The 20151-nt window shown below is 39.4% G+C and overlaps 1 protein-coding gene across 4 annotated transcripts in view; it reads right to left on the bottom strand.

The window, feature by feature from the left end:
* The window catches only part of EPG5 (ectopic P-granules 5 autophagy tethering factor), a 131329-nt gene that overhangs the window by 11585 nt on the left and 99593 nt on the right, over positions 1 to 20151 (bottom strand). For 2 of the 4 annotated variants that reach the window (XM_005586808.5, XM_005586806.5), the window contains exons 33-40: positions 19871 to 20072; positions 19225 to 19297; positions 17056 to 17162; positions 11365 to 11540; positions 8380 to 8565; positions 7615 to 7824; positions 6455 to 6599; positions 885 to 1127 (exon numbers count right to left, since the gene is read on the bottom strand). In XM_005586808.5, coding sequence (XP_005586865.3) covers positions 885 to 1127; positions 6455 to 6599; positions 7615 to 7824; positions 8380 to 8565; positions 11365 to 11540; positions 17056 to 17162; positions 19225 to 19297; positions 19871 to 20072 — 1342 coding nt within the window. The remainder of the gene's footprint in view (positions 1 to 884; positions 1128 to 6454; positions 6600 to 7614; positions 7825 to 8379; positions 8566 to 11364; positions 11541 to 17055; positions 17163 to 19224; positions 19298 to 19870; positions 20073 to 20151) is intronic. The other 2 variants (XM_065533890.2, XM_005586807.5) reach the window with 1 other exon arrangement.

Below are 20151 nucleotides of genomic sequence, written 5' to 3'. Positions count from 1 at the left end.
CTCAATCTGTGAGAAGTTTTAGTTATCAAAGCTTAGTTTGCCTCATGTATTGAAACTGTTTGATTTTTAGGAACACAGATAAGTTTGGAATAGCAGTGTTATTCTAATGGTTCTCCACTCTTTGGGGAAGGGAGGGTGGACTAGCATGGTGACATGCACACCACCTCCATGTTGGGCATGTGCTGTTCATGGGGAGTCAGGACAGGGCAGATGGCAGGTTGTGGGCACCTCCTGAATCCTTGCTCCGATACCCTCCTTCTCACCCCTCTTTCTCTCCCACTGACTGCAGTGTGATGTGTTATCTGGATATCAGAGGTGAGAAATGCTGTTCTCAGCAATTCTTAATCAGACTAAGCCACTTCCAGAGTCTGAGAGTTTAGAAGTAGACAGTAAAACATATTTTTAAAAAGGAGGGGTGACAATGAATGAGCCCTTCATAATGCTTTAAAAGATCTGATAAGCAGCAATTTTAAAAACTTCTATGAAAACTCCTTTTACCAAAAGTGACAAACACAGGGAAAATTAACCTCATGAACCATGGTATATAGCATTTGTTTTGAGGACTATGACTTGGCCTGTGACACAACACAATTTGCATGTCATAACAGGTTGGTCTGACCCTCCAAAACCAACGTGAAGTGGATTAGAGCTTCTCTCCCTTGAAACGTGATTGTACTAACAGACATGGCCACAGGTTCTCATGCTAACTGCAGATCTTTATGAAAAATACATATATTCAGAAACATCCACAACATTTGCAGAGCAGAAAATTAGAATGACACATCCCTCACTGGGAAGAGTCTAGAAAGATATCTCCTGATGACAATGCTTTCATCTTTCTGGAAAAGACCAATACAATGGAGCGTAAGATGACCTCCTCTTACTTTCTTTGAAGTAGGCAGTGATGCAGGCTTCTGTAGTCTCAGCCATGTGGCGGACGGACGCCAGGCTCTGGCAGGCTGCTGTTAAAAGGGGCAGCACCACCAGTCCATGCATTTTTTGGCCAATCCAGGTCCGGATACTGCCCCGAAGGAACTCTGCCGTTGGAATAGTCGCGTTGTTCATCATCATCAGGACTTCCATAAAGAGGCTGCTGAGGGCCATGTGGCGGGTCTGGCTTTCCATATCTGAAAGGAACATAGAGACACTCAAGAATGGCTGCCAGAAAGGTGCTATCCACGTGATCAGGAGAATAACAGTACTTCAATCTTAGCTGCTCTCCAGGGAGATACTCTCCAGTGCTAGTAGCTGACTGCAAGGGACCAGAAGGAAGGCTCTGGATGGTGTTGAGTTTGTACAGATAGTATGCGGCACACAGTTTCTAAGAGTAAAAGCAGGAACTACTGTGAGTTCCCTGGGTACAGCAGCATAGCAGAGCAATACCTTAATAAATAGACAAATCTGAAGCTGGTGTGAAAGAGTAACTTACCAGAACATGCCTAGTCAGTCTTTATTTTCCAACCTTTGTTCATGGAAAACCAAATACGTAGATCTCACCAGTCATTCAGTAAACCAAGAGCAACAGTACCCACTATCACTGCCATCACTGTCAATATTCTAGGGTGATTTCCACACATTAAAGGTTATTACTTAAAACTAAATATAAATGTAAGGAAAAATCTTAGCAAAGCGTCCTAACAGCAGCTCTTTTATTTCCTTGTTTTTTAAATAAGGAAAGTAAGCCGACTGGTAATTTTTCAAAAAAGTTGGAGGTAAAAAGAGAGGAATTCAAGAAAAAGAACAAATTCATTTTACAAGAGAACTGCAAATAAGAGAAGTTCACTGAGGTAGATTCCTTCTTCACATTCAAAAACAGAAAATATATTTTACTGAGAGTTAACTGGAATAATTATGACAACTCTTCTAGCTCTCCCTAAGCTGGGTACATTTTTTTTTAAGAAGTAGAACTGTAGCTTTCACACCACAAGGATTCAGTATTTATGTCAACAGGAAGGGTAAAAAGTTGAGAGATCTTATTCATCGCATCTATCAAAGCAAATTCATCTACTTAAGCAGGGTTAAATAAACCTCACTTAATCTTTCTGTACGACCTACTTACTGTCAAGCAAGGACTTAAAAAACAAGTTTGAGAGAGATAATAACAGTATGTCTGTCTATTTCTTCATGTATTTCCACGGGTACAAATATTCTTGGAAATAAAGGCTCATCTCTGAATTTCAACTGAATAGCAATTTAAATTTTATCTCTTAATTATGACTAATAGGAATAGATTACTACAACAGACCCCAGTCTCTCCCATTTCTGTTCATCATCAACAGGGCTCTCAAATCTTTTCCTAAATACCATATCTGATCCTATCACTCTTCTGACGAAGATCTTTCCAGAATACCCTTCTCCCCTTTCCATGGCCAGCTATTATTCAATCCTTCTGGTTCAATCACATCTGACCAACTCTAGAACAGTTTCTCCAGCATTGCTTGCTGATACTTCTTTTCCATAAGATTCACTGAATGTGGCTGACTTGCCAGGCTGATGCTAAAATTTTAGATACTATCTCACCTGATACTTACAATATCTACATGAAATAAGTATGATTATTAACAACATCTAGCACTGTTTCATGTTTATTGGTCAGCAGGATATTTTCTTTTACAGAATGTCGTTTCAAGGGTCTCGTCCATTTTTTTCTACTAAGTTGTCTTTTTCTTCCTTGTTTTATCTGGTGTGACAATCTTAATCATTCACAGTTACTATAATTAATTACTGACGTAGCTGGGTCTAAGTCTACTGTCTTCCTGTATGTATCCTATTTGTCCCTCCTATTCTACATTCCTTTTTCTCTCTTTTGCCTCTTTTAGATTATTATTCTATTTTTTCCCTGTTTCAGCTTGAAAACGAAATCCTCTCTTAAAATTCTCATAGTGGTTATCCTATAAATGAAAACATGCATTCCTGATTTTTTGAAGTCTGATGTTAATTGGTTCCCAGATGATGTAATGGCTTTGGAACATTCTAATTTCATTTCTCCACTGTTGCCATAACCCAATAAGCCATTTCTATTATTATTGTTGCATACAGTCATATTTCATTTAGATTTACCCACACATTTACCAGTTTCATTGTTCTTCATTCTTAGTTTCTTACTATTTATTTTCTCTTTATTATTTCCTCCCTTCTACTGCCTTTGATTGTTATTTTGCTGTCTTTTTAAATAACTGTTTAATGTTTTTTAATTTTTACCTTTTAAAAAAGTCTATGATGAGCATTTATGGCCCTAAAAGTAACTGATACAGTTTGGATCTGTGTCCTCACCAAATCTCATGTTGAACCGCAGTCCCCAGTGTTGGAGCAGAGTTTAGTGGGAGGTGGCTGAATGTGGGGTTGGGTCCTTCATGAATGGTTTAGCACCATCCTCTTGGTGCTGTTCTCATACTAGAGTTCTCAGAGATGTGGTAGTTTAAAAGTGTGCAACATCTCCTTCTCACTCATTCTCTCTCCTGCTCCTTCTCTGGCCATGTGGAGTGTTACTCCCATTCTGTGTTCTGCTGTGATTGTAAGTTTCCTGAGGCCTCTCCAGAAGCCAAGCAGATGGCAGCATCATGCTTCCTGTACAGCCTCTAGAACCATGAGTCAACTGAACCTGTTTTCCTTATAAATCACCCAGTGTTGGGTTTTTCTTTATAGCAGTGTGAGAACAGGCTAAATCTGTATCCCACAAATTTTGATGCACTGTATTTTACTATTCAGTTCTAAGTATTTTAAATTTCTATTATGATTGTTCCTTTGGCCATCAGTTATTTAAAAGTTTGCTTCTTAATTTCCACAGTGTTTCTCCCTCTAGTTCTATTTAGTTACTGATTTTTTTTTTTTCTATGTCATGCAACTTCAGGGCAGAAATACACAGACATGAACATCTGGCTTTTACAAAGTTTTCTGCCTTACAGTTCTATTTATCTGATATTAATATAGCTATGCCAGCTCTCTATTTTAATATTTGCCTGATATAATCATCTTATGGAACGCTTTCTATATCTTTATGCTTTTGATGTATTTCTTACAAACAGCTTAAAGCTAGATGTTTTTGGTTATTAATCTACCTTAACAATCTTTGTCTTTTAACTTGAGCATTAGTCCCTTTACCAACACATTTGAATTTTATCATCTTATTTTGGTTATTTTTCTCACTTTCTCCATGCTTCCTTTCTTGCCTTCTTTGGACTGAACATACTTTGGCCATTCCTTTTAATCTCCCTCTACTGACTTGGAAATTGTACATTTTAATTTCTATTCTTTTGGTTAATTTCTTAAAGTTGTTGATATTCATACTTTATCAAGGTATAATCTCTTGACCCACTAAACAGTAGTTGAACCTTAGAACACTTTTAACTCAACCTCCTTCCTAGCATGCTTTAGTATTTTCTTTAGTGACATCTACTGGGACAAACACTCTCAGGGCTCAATGAAAGTATGGTTCTTTACCTCCTCTTCTTCATTAAAGGGTGGCTTTTCTTAGTTTACAATTCTAGGTTATGAGTCATTTTCTCATAGCACATTGAAGTTGTTATCCCACTGTCTCCTGTAAGAAGATTCTTTGATTGATATTGAGAAGTCAGCTGTCAGTCTAAATGTTGCTCCTTGGTAGGTAATCTGCCTTTCCTTCCTGGATGTAAAGGGTTTTGTTTTGTTCTATTTTTTAAATTTTGCCACTGGTGCTTCTGCAGGTTCACTATAGTGTATACAGGTTTGAATTTCTTTCCATATATCCTGCTTGGGATTTGCTGGGTTTACTGAATTTGAGGATTGTTGTCTTCATGAGTCCTGAAAATTTTCAGCCTTACTGTCTCTTCAGATATTGCTTCTCCCCAGTTAAGTATCTCCTCTCCTTCTGGAATTCTACTTAGATAATTGGATGTATATTATACCTTCTCAGCCTATCCTCTATGCCTTTTAACCTTACTTTCACATTCTTTTTGTTTGTTGTAGAGATGGGTTCTCAGTATGTTGCCCAGGCTGGAGTGCAGTATTCAGACACAGTCATTGCACACTGTGGCCTCGAATTCCTGGCCTTAAGCAATCCTCCTCCTCGACCTCCATGCCCAGCTCACTTTTACATTCCTTCTCTGTTTCTCTGTGCTGCAATCTGAGTATTTTCTTCAGTTTTATTTTCCAGTTTACCAATTTTCTCTTCACATGGGTTTAATCTACTGTTGAACTTATCCATTAACTTTATTATAATCTTCATATTTTTCATTTCTAAAATATATAAATCTCTCAAATCTGCATATTTCTACAATCTCTTGCTTCTTACTGATATCTTCAATCCTCTCTTATTTCAGCATATAATAAAAATGTCTTTTTGCTTACTGTAGTAATTAATCCACTACCTTCAATCTTTTCATTTCTGACACTGCTGTTGTTTTCTATTACTTTGCTCATGGTGTCTTGTGTCCTTATGTGTTTTGTGACTTTTTTTACTGTGACTTTCTTGGAACTTTGAGGCTTGAGTTAAAGATGGGTTTCTCCAAACAGGATCTATGGTTGCTTTTTGCAGTGGCACTGCCAACCCAGAACTACTCTAAATTCTTAGACTGAGGTTGTTGTTATTATTGCTGTTTTTAACGATCTAGGTAGTCTGAATTCTTGCTTCAAAACCACATGAGGGTCAGCTTATCAATTCTCAAAACAGATATCTCTTTTCCTGCATAAACATTTAACCTAACAACATTTCCTACATAAACATTTAACCTAACAGCAAGGCCAAAACGGATAACTGTCTTTGCCTTCTTTTCACAAGAGGAGGTTTACTTCTAGATCATCTTTACAGTAAAAATGTCACCCTGTGGATTATGCATTGGATTTCCTTTTAGGCTCCCATCTTCGGCAGGCCCTGGGCTTTACCGCCTCCCCCTAATATCCAACATATTCAGCAAAACTCTTCAGGGTGACAGCAGCCTCAGAACTCCATCTGCCTTGATGGGTTTCTCCTTTCACTTAGGTTTTGGCCTCTGAGGTTTCCTTACCTTTTGGCCACTCCACTGATAAATTTAATTTCCAGTTTCTTGAAAACATTTCATCCAGCACCTAGTTTGTCTTCAGCAGGAGAGGCAGTCAGTATGTCTAGTCCACCAAACTGCCAGGAGCAGAAGTTCTCCATACACAGTTTCTTGACAAGTCTACAGGTGATTCTGAAGTGCACTCCCAGTTAAAAGCCAAAATCCCTAGAAATACCGCTCCATAAAAGGTCTCTGGTATCTCCTAATCATTAGATCCCATTGTCCAGCTTAACGGTCAGTCTCACCCATCACCCACCAGCATCTGCCAGTGTCAATCCTTCCCCACTGCTCAGTCCCTGGTGTCCAAACACCTCTCTGATCATTGCTTCTCTGGAAAGAGGAGTGCCAGTGTCCTGAACACCCTCCTGATCTCACAGGGCCTCACGCACAGCAGGAATGCATTGACTGAATGAATACAGGACTTCTGACTAGTCACTTACCGGGTGGGTTAAAGATAATGATATCATCTAAGAGCTTAGACATTTCCTGTTCTAGGACTGCTAAGGTGATTTTTCCATTTTGTTCCAGGGTGCTGAGGAATTGAACCATCTGATGAGTAAAAGCTTGGCATTTTGGAACTGCATCCTGACAAAAAAAAAAAAAAAATCATTCAAATGAATCCAAGCAAGGAGTGTTAATTGCATATTTCCTGGGAGCATGGCACTGCAATGAATGCTTGGGTAGGGAGTAGAGGAGACAGAACAGGAAGCCACATGAAGACTTAGTCCCACGTGGCCCAAGGGCCCTGAGTCTAGTAAAAGGCAAATCTATGGTAACACTTTGACCAGGGCCCATGTTTTCCCAAATTCTGGCAGAATACTCTTCCTTTTTTTACTACAAGAATAACAACCAAACACTAACTACTTGCCAGACACTTTTCCAAAAACTTTTATGTTCATTATCTAATTCAACCCTCACAACACCGCTTTGAGGCAAGGTACTTTTTTTTTTTTAAGACAGAGTCTCACTCTGTTGCCCAGGCTGAGTACAGGTTGCTCACTGCAACCTCCACCTCCTGGGTTCAAGCGATTCTCCTACCTCAGTCTCCCGAGTAGCTGGGACTACAGGCACATGCCACCACACCCAGCAAACTTTTGTATTTTTAGTAGAGATGGGGTTTCACCATGTTAACGAGGCTGGTCTTGAACTCCTGACCTCAGGTGATCCGCCTGCCTTGGCCTCCTGAAGTGCTGGGATTACAGGCGTGAGCCACCGCGCCCAGCCTTTGCAAGGCACTATTTCTAATCAGATGAGAAAACTGAAGGACTTGTCCTGTCAGACCTCAAGCTCATATTACTACCCTCCCTCCCTCCCATTCTGCTGCCAATGACATTCAGATCATGAAACCAGCAGCTTGCTGGCAGCCCTCAATCCTTTTGACCTTTCGTCAACATGTGACATTGCTAGTAAGTAAAGGCTCTCCCAAAAGGAGAACTCAACCCAAAAGATCTACAAGGCCAAAAGATGAGTATATGATAATACACATCCTCCAACTTCCTCTGCTGAGCACTTCCTAGGTTCAAGACTGTCCTTTGTAGCACTTATGCTACTACCAATCTCCAAGAACAGTCCCTGCCTTTTAAACTACCTCTCAACTTACCAGATGCTTCTGGCTGTCAGTAGGAATAGAAAGGCCCGCAGACACTTTTAGGAGCTTCATGATTAATTCAGCATAAGATTCTTTTGCCAGGATGATGGATGGCGGGTAATGGCTGCTGAAATAACCTAGCACACTCTGGTACGACACAATATCCACGAGATGCCATGAAAGTGAGCTTGTCTGTCCAAGAAGACTAAGTAAAGGTGAATCCTAAAAATAAAACACATATTCCTTTAGTTCCAGAGCCCCAACTTTTCCAGAAATATGTGTTGCTAACTAGTCTGTCGAATAACCACTAAGGTGGCCTATGGTAAGCACAGAACAGTTACAATATCAAGTAAGTATCTACTCGAGTTAGGGGTACTAGTGAAAGCAATAACCAAAGTCTTGGCAAAAACACATTCATATTAAGATGTATTGAGTATCTGGAACCCAGGTTCTTTTCTTTCAAATGAACTCTCTGTTCTGGTGGGACATGCCAAAATTGACTTCAAGAAGCATACAAGAGATTGAACTAGATATTAATGAGATGTAAAATAAAGCTGATTAATATATTCTAACTCAGTGTGGTTCTTTGTATAATTTAGAATCAGATAATGAGCTATCCAAGAAAATCAGGCATCTGGTTAAAGGTACATCTCATATGCCAAGCACCTGTTCACACTGATAGGGGCACTGGAAAAACAAATGAAAAACTATGACCTAGTAGAAAGCAAAGATCTAAGCAGCCTTGCCAAATGTTTGCCATAAGCTTCCCAAACTTACTGTTTGGTCTACCAGTTGAACTTCCTTTGCCAATAAAATCATCATGAAAAGGAGGCAGACAATCATGCTGCGGGTTTCTGGGTGGGGACTGGGATTCCAGGCATCAGAGAGCACACTAACCCAATTGACTTCACAGAGTACAGACCCCAAAAATAAGAAACAGCTCTTGGGGCTTCCTCGTTCCACCTAGAAGGAAATGAATTAAAATCAATGTGTTGCCTTGTGCTATCTATGTATCTGGAAAATGTATGTAAATTATTTCATAATTACGTTTTTAAAAAACACTTTTTCCCCAGATTATATCACTTATAATCCCACCTCCTAGAGATTTAGACTTAATATTTGCAATATCTCTCCTTCCACAATGTATGTGTGTATATTTTAGTTTGTCTGTTCAGATTTCAGCATTTATTCCAATCATTCTTAACAAGTGAGGAATGACCTTCCCTAACCCCAACCTGGGTGGAGAATCGCTGCCACAGTAAGTCACTGGAGCTGCAGGGAGTGTATCAGAATCCTCGGGTGTGCCAGGACAGGGCAAAGTTGAGATTTACTAGTCAGTAGTTCCCAAACTTAAGTGCGCATCAGAACTAAATGGAAAGTGTATTAAAACAGATTGCTGGGCCTACCCCTAGAGCTTTTAATTTTGCACGTATGGGTTGGGAGCTCGACTGTGTAAGTTCCCAGGTAATGCTGATGCTTCTGTCCCAGGGACCACATTACTTTGAGATCTACTACACTAGTGTATATTATTTATATTGCCTTTTTTTTTGAGATGGAGTTTCACTCTCGTTGCCCAGACTGGAGTGCAATGGCACAATCGGCTCACCACAACCTCTGCCTCCCGGGTTCAAGCAATTCTCCCGCCTCAGCCTCCCGAGTAGCTGGGCGCCCACTCCCACACCCAGCTAATTTTTTATTTTATTATTTTATTGCTTATTTTTTATTTTATTTTTAGTAGAGACCGGGTTTCTCCATGTTGGTCAGGCTGGTCTTGAACCCCCAGCCTCAGGTGATCTGCCCACCTCGGCCTCCCAAAGTGCTGGGATTACAGGTGTCAGCCACTGTGCCCGGCCTATATTCCCGTTCTAATGTAATGTTGTATTATAACAATGTCTCCCCATTATTAGTCTTTACAATTTTTGATGACTGCATGTTTAAATTCTACTTAAAATATATTAGAGAGGCCGGGTGCAGTGGCTCACGCCTGTAATCCCAGCACTTTGGGAGGCCAAGGCGGGCGGATCACAAGGTCAGGCAATCGAGAACATCCTGGCTAACATGGTGAAACCCCATCTCTACTAAAAACACAAAAAATTAGCTGGGCCTGGTGGCAGGTGCCTGTAGTCCCAGCTACTTGGGAGGCTGAGGCAGAAGAATGGCGTGAACCCGGAAGGCGGAGCTTGCAGTGAGCCAAGATCGCGCCACCGCACTCCAGACTGGGTGACACAGCGAGACTCCATCTCAAAAAAAAATAAGAGAATGAGGAACAGATGTACTATAAAGTATATAAGAAACCTCAAAGATCTCTTACAAGCTATTTCAATACTTCTAATTTGTTTAAAATAAAACATGGCTAATCATGAATTTTTCCTTTCAATATGAAGATTAAAAGCTCTAGTCTATTTATAAAATCATGATCAACTGAATTTGGTGATGATTCATTTCTTCTCATTACTGTTATTATATTATGCTAACTACTAATTCTCTTCCTTTTAGAAAATGATTCTTCATTGTCCATTATAATCAGTTCTCTATCCTCACCCTCAACCCCACCAAAAAAAATATAGTTTATTATGCCAAGAAGACACAAAGAATTAAAACATCCCCAGCTTCTGGGGTGGTCAGGGTCATCTGCCATTAGAATAAAACTCCTAGAGACAGAGTCTACAGCGTCCCTTAACAGGCTGTGCTACTATTTAATCTGTCTTATAGCTAAGGTCATCCTTTTACTTAGTTAAAACTCCATCTTATAGTTCTTTAAACCACCTTTCTCTAGTATGGTCATAATGGTGATAAATATTTACTTAATGCCTGTCTCATATACTAAATCTAGCTATAAAATCATTCTTAAGTCTTGAATTTCTCTAGAACAACTGCCCTCAGCTTTTCTTGCATTTCAGCTACTGAGGAGTGGCTGACAAGACAGCACAGATAGGCTTCCATTAAGGGCACTAAAAAAGTTAAGTACATTTTGCTAACTGTCATAAATAAGTGTACATCTGTATCAAAGCACTTAAGGTGTCTCAGTAATAAATGTGATAGTAAGAGTAAACACTAACTGATGAGACTATGAGCAAATGAACTGAAACTACCATAGAAACCTAAGATAAGAGTGTAATTTAAAAAAAAAAGAAAAAAGAAAAGCGATAACAGCTCCAAATGCCTGACTGGTATGTAAGTTACACTACACTGTCTGTTTTCTGGTTTTTGTAACCATTGCTTCTACTGCAAAGACTCGCACATACTCTCTTTTTTCAGGTCATTTCAGGTCTGTACACGATTATGATGCATTCGTCGGTTGTCACAATGCATTTTATCTCATATAATCAAATTATTCACTTGCATGACTGCTAAAAGAAACTAATAGCTTCAGTACCAATTTACATTTTGCTTTAATAGAACATTTAACAATACACAGTTGATGACACAAACTGTAATGACACAAACACATCAACAACCACCAAGATTAAGCATAATGGAGGCATTAAACTATGTACTCACACATGACAAAGCCTAGGGGATGACTGACATATTATAGATCAAATCTTTCTCTGGGTTTTAAAAATGGTCCTGTAGATGTGTTAATACAATGAAATGACTTCCATGGGACACTGTTTTCCACAAGCACCACCGAGGCAACACAGAATGTATTCATGGTCCACACTGGCACACACTGCCACTATGCCTAACAACCACAGTGACCAGGCTGCTCCCTGGAAACCAGATCTCTCTGGGCTGCAACCCGGGGAGTGAAGGGCTTACTTTGAAGAAGGCCTCCATGAGCATCTGGTCAGGGTGCAGGTCCTTCCACGGCAGTTTCCGGTACGCGCTATGGAAAGTGTACAGAATGAACTCTGGCATTTTGGGTGCTGTACATGCTTCGCAATAATGCATCAGGTGCAACCAAAGGGCTCCTTCATCACCTGGCAACAGCTTATCTAGAATTTAAAAAAGAAAACAGAGCTGAAGACCTTTGGTTTACCTTTTTTAAAAAAAATGCAAATTTGAACTAAAAATCTAAAACCGAAGGTTCTCGTTATTGACCCAATTTCAGATTTTCATGTGGGAAGAGTGCTTAAGGGGACTACTGGTAGATTAGTAATAAAGAATGGCACTTCATTTACCCACTTGGGTAACTGGAGTGAGCAGACGCTCATTTTAAGCTTTTCTTTAAAATTTCTAAATATATGGCTTTTTAACTGAAATATACTCCTACAGCCTGCTGCCCTCAGTATGTATTCAGCTTTACACATTTAGTGCTTCATTCATTTGGCACTCAGGAGAAATCCAATATTCCCCAAAAAGAAATGTTCCATTTTTTAAAAGAAGACATACAAATGGCCAATAGGTGCATGAAGAAATGCTCAGCGTCACTGATCATTAGGGAAATGCAAACCCAAACCACAACAAGATATCAATGCACAGCTGTTAGGATAGCTGTTATCAAAAAGATGAACGATAACCAGTGTTAGAGAGGATCTGGAGAGAAAGAAACTCTTAAACACCGTTGGTGGGAGTGTAAATTAGTACAACCATTATGGAAAAAGGCATGGAGGTTCCTCAAAAAACTAAAAATAGAATACCATATGATCCAGTAATCGCACTTCTGGGTATACATCCAAAAGAAAGGAAATCGATAGGCTGAAGGAATAACTGCACTCCCACTTTCACTGCAGCATTATTCACAATAGCCCAGATATGGAAACAACCTAAGCATCCTTCAAAAGATGAATGGATTTTTCTAAATGTTGTGTATACACACAATGGAATACCAGTCTGCCTTAGAAGAGGAGGAAATCCTGTCATTTGCAACAACACGAATGAATCTGGAGGACATCATGCTAAGTGAAGAAAACCAGGCACAGAAAGACAAATGCCACATGATCTTACTCATATGTGGAATCTAATAAGTTGAACTCACTGAAGTAGAGAATAGAATGACGGTTACCAGAAGCTGTGGGGTGTCAGGGGGAAAGGGAGGGAATGAGGAGTTGCTGATCAAAAGGGCACAAAGTTTCAGAGGGCAGGAGGAATAGGTTTCAGGATCTATTGTACAGCAGGGTGACTACCATCCACAACAATGCATTACATATTTCAAAATAAGAAGAGAACAAACTTCAAATGTCTCATCATAAACAATGATAGGTAAGCAAGGTGATGGATACCTTAATTAGCTTGATTTAATCACGCCACACTGTAAATCACACTGTACCCCATCAATGTATATAATTATGATTTGTTAATCAAAGATAACATTAATAATAATTTTTTAATTTAAGAAACAGTGGAAATGTTCCAAATGACTAACACTTAATTAACCCTTGGTGCAATGAAACTAGCCTATTAACTGTCATTCATGTAAGTCATTCTAAAATAAATCTCACGCTTTTCTGAGACCTGGATTATTACTCAATATTATCCTCACAAGTATCAATTCCATTAATGTCTTCAAAGGCTAATGACTATATAATGGACATTTAGTCTAAAACAAGTGGTTTCAAACTTTCTGGTTCCACGCAAATGGAAAGCAGTCAAAGAAGAGCGAGCCACACACAGCAAAAACAAAAACCTGACGGTGTTTCTCAACACAAATCTTTTAAGAAATGGCCAACAAGGCTGTATGCAGTGGCTCACGCTTGCAGTTCCAGCACTTTGGGAGGCCGAGGCAGGCAGATCACTTGAGGTCAGGAGTTCGAGACTAACCTGGCCAACATGGTGAAACTCTGTCTCTACCAAAAATACAAAAATTAGCCAGGTGTGATGGCAGGCGCCTGTAATCCCACCTACTCAGGAGGCTTAGGTGGGAGAATTGCTTGAACCAGGGAGGCAGAGGTTGCAGTGAGCCAAGATCACACCACTGCACTCCAATCTGGGTGACAGAGTGAGATTCCTTCTCAAAAAAAAAAAAAAAAAAAAGCCAATGAGCATCAACACACTGTACCAGAAAACTCTCATTTCTAATATGCTTGTGCTCTCAATTCCACAACCCAGCATGAAACAGGAATGCATATTTTTAACAACCTTTAAGATAGAGGTTAACGATAGCGTTTGTTTAAATATGCATAAAAGACAGTTTTGTTTAGATAAAGTTGGGTAAGTATGTAGAAGATATCCAGGAGGATGTCTTAGGATAAGACTAAGCCGATAGTTCCAGTCAAGACACAAATTCTATGACGTCAGATAAATTCTTTCCATTTTCAGGTTCCCACTTTCCTCATCCATAGAAGGAGCTAGTGGATCAGATAATATCACTAAAAAGCTACAATACTTCTTCATCCTACCTTGCAAAGCTCTCCTGTTTCCTTTCTTTGAACCCAGCTACCAAGTCTTGATTCAAGTTTGTGTGCCCCCCTGTCCCTATGCCACTTTCTCATTTTATTTATATACACAGGCAAGAGAGCCTTGGGGTTCTTTCCCCTATACGAAGAAATTAAATACGGCCGGGTACGGTGGCTCACACCTGTAATCCCAGCACTCTGGGAGGCCAAGACAGGCGGATCACAAGGTCAGGAGTTCAAAACCAGCCTGACCAATATGGTGAAACCCCGTTTCTACTAAAAATACAAAAATTAGCTGGGCGTGGTGGCAGGCACCTGTAGTCCCAGCTACTCGGGAGGCTGAGGCAGGAGAATCGCCTGAACCCAGGAGGCGGAGGTTGCAGTGAGCCAAGATCTCGCCACTGCACTCCAGTCTGGGCAACAGAGCAAGACTCTGTCTCAAAAGAAAAAAAAAGAAATTAAATATATAGCCTTTATGACTATCATTTGGTGCTCAAATCTTTTTCTCAGTAATCAACATATTCTGGATGGTAAAAAGCAGCTAGAAGTCCGTCTTTCCAAAAAAAAAAAAAAAAGAGTACTACTAGGATTTCATGTGTTACTCACTGAACTACTATTTATCAAACACAAACTGAGAATATGGCATAATCCGTTTTGTAGGGAGCAAAAAGAAGCAATGAATAACATTTGTTATTCTATGAAGAGTTTTCACCTCTTCAAGACAAGATCAGATACGTAAAAGATAAATCAGAAATACAAATAAGGTACAGCCAGACAAAATGAAATGAGCTATCCAGCCATGAAAAGGCATAAAGAGACTTCAATGCCTATTACTAAGTAAAAGAAGTTAATCTGAAATGCTATGATTCCAACCATAGGATATTCTAGAGAAGGTAACACTATGGAGATAGTAAAAGGATCAGGGGTTGAGGGGAGGGAAGGGATGAACAGGGAGAGCACAGAGAATTTTTAGGGCAGTGAAACTGCTCTGTATGATACTACAATGGTGGGCACATGTTATTTGTCAGTTGTCAAAACCCACTGAATGTGTTCACCAAGAGAAAATGCTAACGTAAACCACGGACTTTAGTTGATAATGATGCCTTAATGTAGGTTCATCAATTATAACAAATGTATCACCCTGGTGTGGAATGTCCAGAGTGGGGAAGGTTTGTGCATGTGTCGGGGCAGAGGGTATAAAAGAATTCTTGTACTTTCCACTTAATTTTGCTGTAAACCTAAAACTGCTCTAAAAAATAAAGTCTGTTAAACAAAAAATAAAATCTATTATGGAAAAAAAACCAAAATTGGATGACATATGGTTAATTATGTATTAGCTCCTTTTTACACTGCGGATAAAGACATACCCGAGACTGGGTAATTTATAAAGAAAAAGAGGTTTAACAGACTCACAGTTCCACGTGGCTGAGGAGGCCTCACAATCACGGTGGAAGGCGAAAGGCACGTCTTACATGGCAGTAGGCAAAAGACAGAATGAGAACTAGGCGATAGGGGAAACCCCTTATCAAACCACCAGATCTCATGAAGCTCATTCCCCATCACGAGAACAGTATGAGGGAAACCGCCCCCATGATTCAACTATCTCCCACCGGCTCCCTCCCACAACACATGGGAATCATGGTAGCTACAATTCAAGATGACATTTGGGTGGTGACACGGCCAAACCATATCACTCTATAACTAAATGCCACACAAACACATGGCAGCCACAGAGGCACTAGGTACGCTCAGTGGAAGAAAACACCATGGGCCAGAAGCAAAGAGGAAGCCAGAGTGTTAAACAGATGTTGAAACCAGCCAACCAGGACTATTTGCCTGCTGAGTTTTAACAGCACAAGAGGACAGAACATGAGGTTTTCTAAGGACTATATTCTTACTGAAAGGGCAGAATGGGGCAAAAGAGGAAACTTCTCTGCCTTACCCTGGATTGTGAGTCAGGAGAGATAAAAAAGTTTACTCTGAGAATTGAGGCCAGTCTGCAAGTGAGTTTGCGGTTTAATTTCATGTAACTTGTAGCATGGGGAACCCCAAACCAAGAAGTTGAGCAGTTCCAACTGACAACAAATGTAAATCCTCTCTGGAGGCCTTACATACCCTCAGACTAGGCCTTATGAGATTCCCATCAGTCTCTCTAAATATGGGCTCACAATACAAAATTTAAAAATGCACAAGGACACAAGCCTCCAAGAACAAGAATCCAAAGGAAAATTAAACAGCAGCATAAGGCAATCCCCAACAGGAATTTCAGATAATAGAATTATTGTATATACATCATAAAGTAAGCCTGTTTAAACATTTTAAGGAAATAAAAAATAGAATTTTTAATGAAAGAAAAGATACTACCAAAAAGGATCAGGGTAGATTTGAAAAACAAACAAATAGATGTAGAAATGGAAAAAATAATCACTGAAATGAAAAATTGAATTGATATATTTTAAGCAGATGAAACACAGCTGGAGAGAGACTAAAGAACTGGAAGGAAGACCTCTAGAAATTACCCAGAATAAAGCAAAAAAAAAGACAGAAAATATGAAAAAGAGGTTAAGAGTTAGGGAGGACAGAAAGAAACTCAACATGCAGGATAGGCAATACTGGAAGAGAGAAAGACTGCAGATTTACCATAACTGAGAAACTCAGAGCAACCTAACAAAAAAAGGTAAGAAGTTACACACTTAAAGGCCGGGCGTGGTAGCTCATGCCTGTAATCCTAGCACTTTGGGAGGAGAGGCGGGCAGATAGCCTGAGCTCAGGAGTTCGAGACCAGTCTGGGTAACATGGTGAAACCCTGTCTCTACTAAAAATACAAAAAATTAGCCAGGTGTGGCAGCATGCACCTGTAGTCCCAGCTACTCGGGAGGCTGAGGCAGGAGAATTGCTTGAATCTGGGAGGCAGAGGCTGCAGTGAGCCCAGATCGCGCCACTGCACTCCAGCGTGAGCGACAGAGCGAGACTCCATCTCCAAAAGGAAAAAAAAAAAAAAGAAGAAGAAGAGATTACACACTTAATACTAAATAATTGTATCAGTGACCTTTCTTCAGTCACAGATAACTGCCTATTAAATAAAAATTCAGTAGAGAAAAGCAGAAAGAAAAGACTGACTGAATGACTTAGGGAAAAATGAAAACTAAGCAGAGACAGCCTGACATCTTCCTACCTTTAAAACTCTCATGCAGTGAGTCAATACAGTCAGTGAACAGCTGCACAATGCTTGAGGCCACCACAGTATCACTCTCTAGCCAGGGGTAATGGCGCTGTTGGCTGCTTTAAAGAAAAGAAACACACACTTAGGAATGCAACCATGATTAAATTACTGTAAGTGTCAGTGTCTGGGGCTGGCCTAAGTCCTGGAAGCCTGTCCATTATGTAGGCCTGACACACATTTAGAATACTTCAAAGGCTGTAAATACCTGCAGGCAAACTGTAGCTTGTAACACCAGCCATATAATTTTCTTTCCTCTCCTTCCTACCCCTTTATTCCAATGCAATTATATTTCTAAAATGTGCTATACAAATAACCCTTAAATTAACATCTTTTTACATCTAATTTAGACCCTTTGATATCTTGGTTATTACATTTCAAATGCCATAGAAAAACACCCTAAGGCAGCTTCAACAGTTTTCTCTACTCAAAGCATTAAAAAAAAAAAAAAAAAAAATCAAATTCACATAACAAAGAGACGGCCAAAAATTAACAAATAGAAAATGACAAAAGAAATTTTTTTTTTTTTTTTTTTTTTAAGGAAGAGAGTGTCTCTGCCACCCAGGCTGGAGTGCAGTGGTGCAATCTTGTGTCACGGCAATCTTCACCTCCGGTGTTAAAGGAACTCTTCTGCATCAGCCTCCCGAGTAAGGGGTTGCAGGGGCCGACCACCATGCCCAGCCTTTTTTGTATTTTTAGTAGAGACAGGGTTTTACCATGTTGGCCACACTTGTCTCAAACTTCTGACCTCAAGTGATACACCTGCCTTGGCCTCCCAAAGTACTGAAATTACAGGCGTGAGCCACCACGCCTGGCCCAAAGAAATTCTTTATATGAAAATTTTAATTGGCCAGGCACAATAGCTCCTGCCTATAATCCCAGCACTTTGGGAGGCAGAAGTGGGCAGATTGCTTAAGGTCAGGAGTTCAAGACCATCCTGGCCAACATAGCAAAACACTGTCTCTACTAAAAATACAAAAAAAAAAAAAAAAAAAAAATTTGCTGGGCATGGTAGCACACATTTGTAATCCCAGCTACTCAGGGGGCTGACGCAGGAGAATTGCTTGAACCTGGGAAGCACAGGTTGTACTGAGGCAAGATCACGTCACTGCACTCCAGCCTGAGCAACAGAGTGAGACTCTGTCTTTAAAAAAAAAAAAAAAAAAAAAATTATTTTCTGAATCTGGTCTAGAAAACTCAATATCCAAATAAGTTCCATTAATTCTTACTGGAAATAAACAAGCAGCCAACATTATGGTAAGCAGTCTATATATACACAGTCACTATAAAATCTTGAAGCTTGCAGATTATTCAGATAGCCCTCTAGCAAAAGCAAACATTCAGAACCTTTTACACTTTCCTTAAGTGGCTCGTAAAGCAACATGGGTTAATGCAAAGAGTCTAGAAACAGAAGTCTAAGACCTGAGCTCTAGTCCCAGCTTCGGCACTAACCAACCAGTTATGAGACTTGAGTATGACATTCATGTTCTCTGAGTCTCAGAATCAAGTTCAAGTTTTTGAAAATACCTCTTATAATGTGATGTTTACCACTGTCGTAATTTCTATAAAACCTTGACAAGTTCAACTAGCTTCTGCTTGTATACTTTCAGGGAAAAAAAAGACTCAGAAGGCAACTCACTGAATTTGGACAGCTATCTACCTCTACGTATTGCAAATGCTTGTGAAATAATGCTTTAATTGCAGAGTTCCAGAATTAAAGGTAATTCCCACCCAATAATTTTATAGCCAACTTAGTTCCAAAACACAACTGATACAGTAGAGAAAAATCAGTCTCATAAAAATCTAAGAGAACCCTCAGGAGAACAGCATCTGTTTTTCTGAAATTAAACACTAAAGTTTGTTCAACCTCTTTATTGTGGAAAACTGGAAATGAATGCCCAGTTTTGTTCCAAAATTAATATCAAGATAATATCTCTGATGACCCAGACTAGCAATTCCATAAATAGAAAAGGTCTTAAGTTTTGAAAAGAAGCCTTTTCTAAATTTAAATATGGCCTTACACTAAAAAATTAAATCTGTGAACTCATCACTTCTACCGAATACCATTCAGAATTTTAAGTCTATAAATATCAAAGGAATTTGAATATCTGAAAACCTATTTACCTTTCATTGTCCTCTAAAACCAGGATCCATGGCTTAAAGAGCTGAATGATTACTGAATGTAGGCATTTCAGCACTAAAAAGTTTTAGAGACAAAAAAACAAACAAGGTCATCATTTGTCATTTGTCAATATCACTGCTCACATTATACAGAAAAATCTACCGCTTATTATCTATAGACTCATAAACCTATGTTAATATACAAACAACAGGCTTAGTATAACTAAGTATGTTTATGTTTTCATTGGCTACACTGGAATTTCTCCGAATTGAAGAATTTGTATTACAATATAATATCATGGATAATTTTATAACATACTTTTAAAAAAGATAAATGTATAAATATTCAGAACCCTTTCCTTAGTAAAACAAATGACAGAAAAGGTAGGAAACTGAAACCTATCTCTTTGTACCCCACCCTGCAAAGGAGGGGCGGAGACAAGCCATAGCAAGCACCCTACATTCACTATGTAATGAATATATCCATTCATATATCATGACACATATATGACACATACATGGGCTCATGCCTGTTCTATATATTTCTACTTTTTCTCCTTGACACTCAATATAAACCTCTTAATGTGCCTATTTAAATCTCTTTTAATGGAAAGTCCAAACACCTAGCTCCACATTGCACTAAAAGTACCTGTTTTCCTGCTGGCAGTTGGGTCTTGGGCCAAACAGGCCATTTCCGAGTCAAACAGCCTTTTCACGAGGTAGCCCAAGAATGTCTTCACATCAGCCATATAAGGACTCCATTTTGAGAATAAACCAAAGCTTTTAAAGTCCATCTTGGATAACCGAAGCTTATAGAAAAAGTCTGAAAGCCACTGTATAGTCTCCATTACCTGGAAGAGACAACTAGTCAAAAAACGCTTACTAAATGTGTACTTTTAGTAAAGTGTTACAACACATTGTGATGAGAGT

The sequence above is a fragment of the Macaca fascicularis genome, chromosome 18 (assembly GCF_037993035.2).
Source record: "Macaca fascicularis isolate 582-1 chromosome 18, T2T-MFA8v1.1".
In the NCBI taxonomy this organism is placed as follows: Eukaryota; Metazoa; Chordata; class Mammalia; order Primates; family Cercopithecidae; genus Macaca; species Macaca fascicularis.
The sequence above is the reverse complement of the archived record's forward strand: the minus strand, read 5'-3'. Positions and strand labels throughout refer to the sequence as shown.